The sequence below is a fragment of the Musca autumnalis genome, unplaced genomic scaffold (genome assembly GCF_047663935.1).
Source record: "Musca autumnalis isolate F117 unplaced genomic scaffold, ASM4766393v1 scaffold_4, whole genome shotgun sequence".
NCBI lineage: Eukaryota > Metazoa > Arthropoda > Insecta > Diptera > Muscidae > Musca > Musca autumnalis.
Genome location: NW_027411977.1, coordinates 217,097,438 through 217,110,348, shown reverse-complemented (window position 1 = coordinate 217,110,348; position 12,911 = coordinate 217,097,438). Strand labels below are relative to the sequence as shown.

The 12,911-nt window shown below is 30.9% G+C and overlaps 1 protein-coding gene across 1 annotated transcript in view; it reads right to left on the bottom strand.

The window, feature by feature from the left end:
- Positions 1–509: 509 nt before the first annotated feature.
- Positions 510–12,911, bottom strand: part of RhoGDI (rho GDP-dissociation inhibitor) — a 30,945-nt gene continuing 18,543 nt past the window's right edge. Inside the window, exons 2-5 of the mRNA XM_073985812.1 lie at positions 10,048–10,330; positions 6,309–6,418; positions 6,123–6,237; positions 510–2,319 (exon numbers count right to left, since the gene is read on the bottom strand). Coding sequence (XP_073841913.1) covers positions 2,123–2,319; positions 6,123–6,237; positions 6,309–6,418; positions 10,048–10,234 — 609 coding nt within the window. The 5' untranslated portion in view covers positions 10,235–10,330 and the 3' untranslated portion in view covers positions 510–2,122. The remainder of the gene's footprint in view (positions 2,320–6,122; positions 6,238–6,308; positions 6,419–10,047; positions 10,331–12,911) is intronic.

The following is a 12,911-nucleotide window of genomic DNA, read 5'->3' as shown; positions in this document are numbered from 1 at the left end:
CAAATTGTGGCCATAACTAGCCTAATACTTCATCCGATATGATTGGTCTCAAAGGAAGAAATATTCTTGATCTAGTTATAATAAGAGTCGCCAAACAAAAGAAACCTCTCACCTTAACATTTATATAGGAAATAAATCTATTGGATTTGCTTATGAAAACAATAATTTTAGATTTCTGGTCATTTTCTCCTTAAATATTTTATCCCAGAAGATTGGTGTATAAGGAAAAAATATTCTTGATCTAATTCCATTAAGGGTCGCTGAACAAAAGAAATCTCTAGCTTTTACATTTATATAAAAAAATAAAGTAATTTTAATTTCATTATAAAAATAATTTTTAGGTTAATATTACAAATGTTCGCAAATGGTCTCGAATCTAGCCCTAGATTTTATCGGTGGTAGTTATTGTGAATAACGACAAACATGTTTCGTGGAAATCGCATTTTTGTCTTATGTTTTACTTCAAAATTCCCTTTGTCCACGCCAAACAAATAAAACTACAAATTAAATATAATTTTTACATACAATAAAGGGACTTTTATTTTTGAGAATTTTAATTTTTTTTCATAACTATGACACAGTGGATCGATTTATGGCAAATTATCAATGAATGAATGAATTCCTGATAAAATTGGTCAAGGATATGGAAATGGAAAGGATATGTGGTTTAAATTAAAAACTTACAAAATTAACTCAACATCAATGTAAATTATGAGATTTGAAGAAAATTTTAAAACTGTGAGAACAAAAGCTATGGTTCAAATGTTGTGAATCTTGTAATTTGCTTGTAAAATAAACCACTTTCAATTTTTTCGAATAATTATTTTTATGCTTACTTGAAGTAAGAGTTGTAGTACCCTTTACAAAAGTAATGATGATATCCTTTCTTTTAAAGGTTTAATTTGTTTGTTTATATTTTTATCAAAAATACTTTGTTCATGGTTTCCATGCCCATTCATTATTTTTTATTTAATATTATTATTCCTGCTGGTTTAGAGTTACTATAAAAAATAATTTTTCTTTTTTTTCAATTTTTATTTTTTTTTTTTATTTTTTACATACAATTTGAGGTTAGGAATAGAAAAAATAATACAAAATATATTAAATATATATAAAAAGAAGCATTTGGATAAAGAAAAGGAGAAAAAGGGAGGGAGAAAACAACAAGGTGACAAAATTACACATAATAACTGGCACAAAAGCAAGAATGAGAACAATTTATAAAAAAAATAGTTTAACAAAAAGTTTTGAATTTGGTTTGATTACAACAGGGGAGAAAAAGGAAAGGAAATGAAAAGATAACCTTCTAAATTCTACTCATAACTTTTTAAAATAGAAAAAGTATAGAAAGAAATGCTAGGAATTTGATTTTTAGAAATTAACCTGTATCCACCTTTTGTGTTTCGGGTTTGTGGGACTTGAGGCAAACAACCTTTTAAAGTTTTGTTTCATAAATACTCCCCTCTCATTTACATGTTTATAGCACACACAAATTGCAATTTTTTTCACTTATAAATGCAACATAAAATAAAATTAAATACTTTTTTAAACAAACATTTTGTTTTCTTTTTTTGTTTTTGGAACTTTACTGAAAATACATTGAAATACTTGGGTTTGGAGGAGTAAGAAAAAAAAAATACAACAAAATAATACATAATTTGTTTTAAAACTAAAAGAACATGGCATTTCTTTACAAAATTACTTGGTGTTTTTTAGGTTTATACAAAAAACCAGCAAAATTATTTATTCTTTTTTTCTTTTTTTTTCTTTTTTGAGGTTATGTTTAGTTTTAGAATATAATGGGGGGATTTTTCAAAAATCTTTTTTTTTAGAATATATTTTTAAGGGGTTTTGTGTTGTTGTTTTAGTTTTTGGTACTTTATTTAAATTTTGTGTTTTACAGAAAAATTCTTTTGCTTGAATACCTTTTTGTTTTTGATTTTTAACATAACCATAGTTTTTTGTTTTCTTTTTTTTGTAAAATTTTTAATGCAGCCTATGTTGTTATTGTTGTTGTTTTTATTTGTTGGTTGATTTTATGTTGCTTTTTTATGTTACACACTAACGCACGCACATACACACACATATACATCTTCAGCAGCCACATCACTGCCTTCTCATTTTATTCCCAGTCCTTTTTTATTTCAAATGTCCAATCCCATTTAAGATGTTGATGTTTGTCATCATCGGTAAACAGGGAAGAAACGGAATAAGTACCACGAGCCATCATGCCAGAGGGAGCCTCCTCAGCTGGTGTAATATAACATTGAATTTCCTTTTTGGGTGGATATGAGCCAACCATATGTGTCATTTTATCAACTGTTTGTGGGAAGGGAGGGAAAAAAGAAATAATTATTAATATTATTTAATTTAATAAAAAAAAAAAACATTAAAATGCTCCATGGTAATATGTTCCTTGAAGATAAAAATTAAATTTTTAATTTAAATCCACAGAAAAAAAAAATCAGAAAGAATTGCTATTTTTATGTACAACTATAATAGCTAGAGATTTCTTTTGTTCGAAGACCCATAGCGAAATTTGATGTAGAATATTTCTTCCTTTGGTGTGAACCCTGTAACGCGATGTATGAGAGGAGATATCAACACATTTTAAAAACCTATATATTTGACAATTGCCGCAAGTAAACTCGCCTAATGTAAATTGGGACTAACCTAACCAAAAATTAAATCATATATTTTGTTTCCTAATAGGGCTGTGCTACCGATTTCTTTCGTCAGGTGACTTATAGTGAAATTTAATGCAGAATAATTTCTGCTTTGACAGCCACCCTCTAACATGAAAATTTAGAAGAGATATCGGCACATTTTAAAAATTTAACCTAAATTAAAATTTTCTTTCCATAGTTAAATTAGAATTGATATGTTATTGGCATAAATGTTAAAGCTAGAGGTTTCTTTTGTTTGGAAGCTAATATTGGAATATGATTTAGAATATGTTCTTCTTTAGCAACAATTCTGTAACTTGAAGTATTAAAGTAGATATTGAAACATTTTAAAAACATAACCTAAAATAATATTTTCTTTATGTATCCAAATTAAAACGTTTATTGAAAAATTATAAAAGCTAGGGATTTCTTTTATTCTGAAATTAATATTGAAATTTTATTTAGAATTATTTCTCCTTCGATAACAACCCTCTAACATGAAGTATAAAATAAAATTTCCTTTTTGTGCAAAAGTTAGAATTGATATTTTATAGATATAAATGTTAATGATAGAGGATTCTTTTATTTGGAGACTTATAGTGAAATTTCATGCAGAATGATTTCTCCATTTACATCAACCCTCAAAATAAAGTATTAGAGAAGATAACGACACATTTTATAAACCTAACCTAAAATAGAATTTTTATTTTGTGGCAAAATTAAAATTGATATTTTATTGAAGTAGGTATTAAAGCTAGATATTTCTTTTGTTTGGAAACTAATAGTGACATATGATGTAGAATATGTTCTTCTTTGGAAGCATTCCTCTAAGATCGTGTATTGAGGGAGATTTGGGCACAATTTGGAAAATATAAATAAACTAACCTAACTAAAAATTAAATCATATATTTTGTTTCCTAATAGGGCTGTGCTACCGATTTCTTAAGTCAGGTGACTTATAGTGAAATTTAATGCAGAATAATTTCTGCTTTGACAGCCACCCTCTAACATGAAAATTTAGAAGAGATATCGGCACATTTTAAAAATTTAACCTAAATTAAAATTTTCTTTCCATATAGCCAAATTAGAATTGATATGTTATTGATATAAATGTTAAAGCTAGATATTTCTTTTGTTTGGAAGCTAATAGTGAAATATGATTTAGAACATGTTCTTCTTTAGCAAAAATTCTGTAACTTGAAGTATTAAAGTAGATATTGAAACATTTTAAAAACATAACCTAAAATAATGTTTTCTTTATGTATCCAAATGAAAACGTATATTTATTGATAATTTCTTTTTTTTTTGTGGCAAAATTAAAATTGATATTTTATTGATGTAAGTATTAAAGCTAGATATTTTTTTTGTTTGGAAACTAATAGAGAAATATGATGTAGAATATGTTCTTCTTTGGAAGTATTCCTCTAAGATCATGTATTGAGGGAGATTTGGGCACAATTTGGAAAAAAATTAGAAACTAACCTATTCCGAAATTAAATCATACATTTTATTGGCAATAGAACTATGCTACAGATTTCTTTCGTTAAGAGACTTATAGTGAAATTTGATGATGAATATTTCCTCCTTTGACATAAATTCTCTATCATAAAGTATGAGGAAGATATCGACAGATTTAAAAAAACCTAACCTTAAATAAAGTTTTCTTTTTCATAGCCAAATTAGAATTGATAAAATTAATTGATGTAAATCTTATTAAAGCTAGAAGAATACTTTCTTCATTGAAAACAACCTTCTTACTTCAAGTATTAGGGGAGATATCTACACATTTCCAAAAAAAGTACATACTTAACATAAAATACAATTTGCTTTTTGCACCCAAATTAGAATTGATATCTTATTGTTGTTAAATAACAAAGCTAGAAATTTCGTTTATTCTAGGACTAATATTAAAATTTGATGCAGAATAATTTCTCCTTTGGTAGCAACCCTCTAAGTTAAAGTACTACAGCAGATATTGACACATTTTAAAAACATAACCTAAAATAACATATTATTTTTATAGCTAAATTAAAATCAATATTTATTGATATAAATATTAATGATAGAGGTTTCTTTTATTCTTAGGCCTATAATGAAATTTGATGAAGAATATTTTCTCTCTTGGCATCAACCCTTTAAAATGAAGTATTGGAGGAGATATGGACATATTCCAAAAAAACCTTATCTAAAGTACAATATTCTTTTTATAACCAAATAAAAATCTATATTTATTGATATAAATATCAATGCTAGGAATTTCCATTATTCGGAGTCTAATACTGAAATTGTATGCAAAATAATTTCTCCATTGGCAGCAACCCTCTATCTTGATGCATTACAGCATATTTTGACACAATTTAAAAAAGTACGAATTTAACCTAATTAGAAGCGAAATTTTATTGATATAAATATTAATGCTACGGATTTTGGATGTTCGTAGGCTTAGATTGAAATAAAGAAAAGGAAAATATTTTTACCATGGAACACTTTTTTCGTTACACAAACATTTTTCATAAAAAAATTATATATATCTTACCAACTAAATCTTTAGTATTTGTTATTGTTATGGTGATGGTGGATTAGTAAAAAAAGGCGCATTGAATAAGAATAAAACAAAACAGTGGAGACACACAACAACATTTATATATGTATTTTTGGATAAAGAAAAACGTTGTGGTTAAGAGACGTTGAAATTTTGCATTTGACAAAAGACACGGAAGAAAAAACATTGGGTTAAGAAGCACACATGAGTAAATAAATATTTACAAAATTATTTTTTTTTTTTCATAAATATATTTCTCAACATATTACTAAAACCGTTATAAATAAAGCAATAATCAGGATATAGGTAACACCAAAAATGCCACAAAATACACTAGATATGGTGGAATTTGAAAACATGGTGTTTGAATTTGAATATTGTGTGTGTTCGCTTGCTCGCAAATTGGAATAGTAGTGCTAACGATGGCAGTGTTGTATTGACTAAATGTATGTGAATTGAAATTACAAAATTGAAACCTTTTTAAAAAGACAGGAAAGTGACAATAATGATGATGGTGGTGGTAAAGGTGATTGTAAAACAAAACATAAAGTGCAAAGAAAATTGTGGGTATTGGTGACAAGGTGAGGATAAAGAAGACCTACATAATTTTGGCATATCTATGAAAAAACCAAAGTGTAATAAAATTGTCTAATCAAGAGGGGACGAATGGAAATAAACAAAATTAAATTCGAGATTAGTTCTCTCAAAAAATTAAAATGAACCACTGAACGAACGTATGATTGATGACAACAGTCAAACGTTATGGTGAAGTGGTAAAGAGAAATTTTATTATACAATTTTGGTTTCATGGGCGTTCTAATTTTCAAAGGTTTCTTTAATAAAAAACCAACCAAAAAGAAAATGAAAGCAAACAAACAAATTAAAGGTCACTTTATATGTATTCTCAAACTTACCAGGGACACCTAAACGATAAGTCTTTTGTACATATTTAAGGCCATGCACAATTTCTCTTTGAACAATGAAATCAATGCGTACTTTATATTGGACACCTTCCTTAATTACAAAAACCTAAAAAGAATGAAAGTAAAAAAGTGAGGTTAAGGGGGGAGAAATATATTTGCAATTAATTATTCTTTTACTTGTTTCTTTAGCTGGGTTAAATCTCCGGTTAAATCTAATTCCATATCAGGTCGGCCCTCGGAAACCAAGGCCAGTTTTTTCACCAAAACTTTGCGTTCATCATTGGGATCTGGAAGAGAAAAAAATTATTAGAAAAGTGATGATTAAAAAAGAAAAAAGTCGTGGATTTTTTAAGGATTTTTAATGGGCTCTCAAAGGCCAAAAGGCGTGGATTTCTTAAACATTTTTAATACGGTCTCATAACCCAAAAAGGCGTGAATTTTTTAAACATTTTTAATACGGTCTCATAACCCAAAAAGGCGTGGATTTTTTAAACATTTTTAATACGGTCTCATAACCCAAAAAGGCGTGGATTTTTTAAACATTTTTAATACGGTCTCATAACCCAAAAAGGCGTGGATTTTTTAAACATTTTTAATACGGTCTCATAACCCAAAAAGGCGTGGATTTTTTAAACATTTTTAATACGGTCTCATAACCCAAAAAGGCGTGGATTTTTTAAACATTTTTAATACGGTCTCATAACCCAAAAAGGCGTGGATTTTTTAAACATTTTTAATACGGTCTCATAACCCAAAAAGGCGTGGATTTTTTAAACATTTTTAATACGGTCTCATAACCCAAAAAGGCGTGGATTTTTTAAACATTTTTAATACGGTCTCATAACCCAAAAAGGCGTGGATTTTTTAAACATTTTTAATACGGTCTCATAACCCAAAAAGGCGTGGATTTTTTAAACATTTTTAATACGGTCTCATAACCCAAAAAGGCGTGGATTTTTTAAACATTTTTAATACGGTCTCATAACCCAAAAAGGCGTGGATTTTTTAAAGGATTTTTAAAGGGCTCTCAAAGGCCAAAAGGCGTGGATTTTTTAAACATTTTTAATACGGTCTCATAACCCAAAAAGACGTGGATTTTTTAAACATTTTTAATACGGTCTCATAACCCAAAAAGGCGTGGATTTTTTAAACATTTTTAATACGGTCTCATAACCCAAAAAGGCGTGGATTTTTTAAACATTTTTAATACGGTCTCATAACCCAAAAAGACGTGGATTTTTTAAACATTTTTAATACGGTCTCATAACCCAAAAAGGCGTGGATTTTTTAAACATTTTTAATACGGTCTCATAACCCAAAAAGGCGTGGATTTTTTAAACATTTTTAATACGGTCTCATAACCCAAAAAGGCGTGGATTTTTTAAACATTTTTAATACGGTCTCATAACCCAAAAAGGCGTGGATTTTTTAAACATTTTTAATACGGTCTCATAACCCAAAAAGGCGTGGATTTTTTAAACATTTTTAATACGGTCTCATAACCCAAAAAGACGTGGATTTTTTAAACATTTTTAATACGGTCTCATAACCCAAAAAGGCGTGGATTTTTTAAACATTTTTAATACGGTCTCATAACCCAAAAAGGCGTGGATTTTTTAAACATTTTTAATACGGTCTCATAACCCAAAAAGGCGTGGATTTTTTAAACATTTTTAATACGGTCTCATAACCCAAAAAGGCGTGGATTTTTTAAACATTTTTAATACGGTCTCATAACCCAAAAAGGCGTGGATTTTTTAAACATTTTTAATACGGTCTCATAACCCAAAAAGGCGTGGATTTTTTAAACATTTTTAATACGGTCTCATAACCCAAAAAGGCGTGGATTTTTTAAACATTTTTAATACGGTCTCATAACCCAAAAAGGCGTGGATTTTTTAAACATTTTTAATACGGTCTCATAACCCAAAAAGGCGTGGATTTTTTAAACATTTTTAATACGGTCTCATAACCCAAAAAGGCGTGGATTTTTTAAACATTTTTAATACGGTCTCATAACCCAAAAAGGCGTGGATTTTTTAAACATTTTTAATACGGTCTCATAACCCAAAAAGGCGTGGATTTTTTAAACATTTTTAATACGGTCTCATAACCCAAAAAGGCGTGGATTTTTTAAACATTTTTAATACGGTCTCATAACCCAAAAAGGCGTGGATTTTTTAAACATTTTTAATACGGTCTCATAACCCAAAAAGGCGTGGATTTTTTAAACATTTTTAATACGGTCTCATAACCCAAAAAGGCGTGGATTTTTTAAACATTTTTAATACGGTCTCATAACCCAAAAAGGCGTGGATTTTTTAAACATTTTTAATACGGTCTCATAACCCAAAAAGGCGTGGATTTTTTAAACATTTTTAATACGGTCTCATAACCCAAAAAGGCGTGGATTTTTTAAACATTTTTAATACGGTCTCATAACCCAAAAAGGCGTGGATTTTTTAAACATTTTTAATACGGTCTCATAACCCAAAAAGGCGTGGATTTTTTAAACATTTTTAATACGGTCTCATAACCCAAAAAGGCGTGGATTTTTTAAACATTTTTAATACGGTCTCATAACCCAAAAAGGCGTGGATTTTTTAAACATTTTTAATACGGTCTCATAACCCAAAAAGGCGTGGATTTTTTAAACATTTTTAATACGGTCTCATAACCCAAAAAGGCGTGGATTTTTTAAACATTTTTAATACGGTCTCATAACCCAAAAAGGCGTGGATTTTTTAAACATTTTTAATACGGTCTCATAACCCAAAAAGGCGTGGATTTTTTAAACATTTTTAATACGGTCTCATAACCCAAAAAGGCGTGGATTTTTTAAACATTTTTAATACGGTCTCATAACCCAAAAAGGCGTGGATTTTTTAAACATTTTTAATACGGTCTCATAACCCAAAAAGGCGTGGATTTTTTAAACATTTTTAATACGGTCTCATAACCCAAAAAGGCGTGGATTTTTTAAACATTTTTAATACGGTCTCATAACCCAAAAAGGCGTGGATTTTTTAAACATTTTTAATACGGTCTCATAACCCAAAAAGGCGTGGATTTTTTAAACATTTTTAATACGGTCTCATAACCCAAAAAGGCGTGGATTTTTTAAACATTTTTAATACGGTCTCATAACCCAAAAAGGCGTGGATTTTTTAAACATTTTTAATACGGTCTCATAACCCAAAAAGGCGTGGATTTTTTAAAGATTTCTAATACGGTCTCATAAAAGGGTCTCATAACCCAAAAAGGCGTGGATTTTTTAAAGATTTCTAATACGGTCTCATAAAAGGGTCTCATAACCCAAAAAGGCGTGGATTTTTTAAAGATTTCTAATACGGTCTCATAAAAGGGTCTCATAACCCAAAAGGCGTGGAATTTTAAACATTTTTAAAAAGGGTCTCATAACCCAAAAAGGCGTGGAATTTTAAACATTTTTAATGAACTCTCAAAGGCCTAAAAGTCTAGGATTTTTTAAAGATTTTCAATGGGCTCTCAAAGGCCTAAAAGTCTAGGATTTTTTAAGGATTTTTAATGGGCTCTCAAAGGCCTAAAAGTCTAGGATTTTTTTAAAGATTTTTAATGGGCTCAGTGGACAATGGACAGAATTCCGAAATGCAGAAAATTTAATAAGTGTCGCAAGAAATAGAGAATTATTTTCTTATTTTGTCAATGATATATAAAATATTATACATGAAATGTAATATGGTCGCTAACATTCGAATATCGAATATGCAATAAAGAAGAAGAAGAATGGGCTCTCAAAGGCCTAAAAGTCTAGGATTTTTTAAGAATTTTAAATGGGTCTCAAAGGCCAAAAAGGCGTGGATTTTTTAAAAAAATTTGAATAACTTTCATCGAATATCCTCTTTGAACTGGTTCCAGGAGTTTCTTCATTACTTACCCACAATAATTTTCTCTGCCTGGGCCTCACCCAACAGCTGTTCCTTGTAACGTCTTAAACTTTCATCTTCCTGATCGGCAGCCATTATTTCCTCAATTGTTTTTTCTGGTGGTGGTTGATAATTGGAGTCATGAACATCATCTTCATGATGAGCATCAATTTCATTGGTGGCGGTTTCGGCTGACATTGTGATGATTTTTTTTTTTTTTTGTGGAAGTAGTGAAGACTTAGATTTGCTAAGATGAAGGTGGTGATGGTGACTTTAAATTAATATAAGAAGCAGCTGGAAGAGAAGAAAATAGAAAATTCGAAATCAGTAATGGTCAACAAAATCTAAAGTCAAGGAGGCATGCATGGAAGAATATCAAAGTAGAGTATCATTCCTGTATCACCACACACTCAACATTATCTCTCTGACACATGATTAAACACAGAACATCCTAGAAAAAAGTTTCCTCACATTCTTATCTACTACCTCAAAACCGAAATAAATAACGGTATGCTTTCCGTCCATAATTGTCTGGTTATCATTTGGTTTTTGTGGTTTTTTTCTGCCTTTCTGTCGTTGTTGTTCTACATACAACGCATGATGATGGGTGGTAAGCGGCGATAGGTTATTAATAACATTTACACCCATTGACAATGTGATACCGGACACACATATTCGTTGTAGTTATTTATTATCGATTATATTCACATTTAACATTTTAACGAACCAAAGACATTCGCACACACTCATCATCATCAACGCGCAACACATGCAGAGGAACAACGACCACCAAATCTCTCATATGCATACCACCAACCTCCCTCCTTTTCCCTTTTTTGTTGAATGGCTTAGGTTTGTTATGGTTGTAGCATTTTTATCTAACGTTCACACAAAAACGTCACGCAAATACCTATGCTAAGTTTGACACCTGAGTATTGATGAGCAGCAGGGAATTTTGAAAGAAAGAATAAAATAAATTGTCAATTTTTTTATTCAGATTAATCCCTGTTATTGCAAATATTCCTTTCCAGATTCTCATTTAGGTGATTGGTACCAATGCACAGTGGATCCACTTGTATGGAGAAAGTGGCCAAAAATATTTAGAGTGTACAAATCAAGCCAATGCGCCGGTTACAGCTTTGTGCTGCTGCGAAGAGTATTTTAAAAAACCACGAGCGTAACATTCTCCCCCCTTTCCCCTCTGGTGGGGGTATACGGCAGGAATTGTTTTACGCTGTTAATACAAAATGACCTGAACAAAGGTTCCGATTATCTTATGATGCAAAAATAGGCTTGGGGAAACAAAATAATCTCCAAAACAACATAAAATCCAACCAATTTAGCGGATTAAAAAAATCAACATTTTTGTCTGAAAATTGGTAAAATTTTTAATATAGATCTTACCTCGTTCTTCCTTGAAGGCACGTACCGCCAACGTAAGACAACTTTGGAAGAAGATTTCATCTTGCCACTGATGCCAATTGTGTTGATGTACGTGGTCAGATAACAGAATTATACGCTAATATATCCATAGAAACCCTATTCTAGGGCAGCTTTAGTCAGCGACCCACCATTTATAGTCTGGCACTAGATGGCAGCTGATTTTAATATTGAATAATCTTAAACCCATAACCTACTTTGGAAAATTATTCCTGAGGTGGGCGCTGGTGGGCATCATGACTAAAACCTTAGGTCAAATTTAAGTACATGATCGAATTGGCATTACAAAATACACTAAGAAAATATGCAGCTAACTAGAATTACACAACACGCTAAAACACTATTTTTAATGAAAATTAAGCTAATACCTCCTCCTTAAAAATCCACTATATTATTTTGCTATACGTATTAGTTTCGCGATATTTTGAATATAATTACTTGCACTTAAAATATAGGTTGTACTCACAACAAAAAATATTAGTCAAATGTTCCGACTTTTGAAGCTATTCTTAAGAAAATCGCGTTCGAATGAAACTAAAACTAATATATTTTTAAAAAGGTCCATGTCATAGCTGTCAGAGTTGCCAGATGTTGTACGAAAATTTTGACATTCATTTTTTTATTTTTGGCCAATGGGTGGATCCACTGTGTAATGGGGAAAATATTCTACATTGAATTCCTTTGGGGGTGACCATACAAAAGATATCTATAGCTACAACTGAAAGGTTCAATGGAAGCACTCAATAGGGCCTATAGAATCACTCTTGTTTCAGGAAGGGCCTATAGAAGTACCCTTTTTTTTCTAAGAGTCTATAGAAGCAGGCAGTTTCTATAGAAGCAATATTTCTTTGAGAAGGGGTCTATAGAAGCACTCTTTCATTCAGAAGGGGTCTATAGAAGCACCCTTTCATTCAGAAGGGGTCTATAGAAGCACCCTTTCATTCAGAAGGGGTCTATAGAAGCACCCTTTCATTCAGAAGGGGTCTATAGAAGCACCCTTCCTATCAGAAGGGGTCTATAGAAGCACCCTTTCTTTCAGAAGGGGTCTATAGAAGCACACTTTCTTTCAGAAGGGGTCTATAGAAGCACCCTTTCTTTCAGAAGGTGTCTATAGAAGCACCCTTTCTTTCAGAAGGGGTCTATAGAAGCACCCTTTCTTTCAGAAGGGGTCTATAGAAGCACTCTTTCTTTCAGAAGGGGTCTATAGAAGCACCCTTTCTTTCAGAAGGGGTCTATAGAAGCACCCTTTCTTTCAGAAGGGGTCTATAGAAGCACCCTTTCTTTCAGAAGGGGTCTAGGAGCACCCTTTCTTTCAGAAGGGGTCTATAGAAGCACCCTTTCTTTCAGAAGGGGTCTAGGAGCACCCTTTCTTTCAGAAGGGGTCTATAGAAGCACCCTTTCATTCAGAAGGGGTCTATAGAAGCACCCTTCCTAT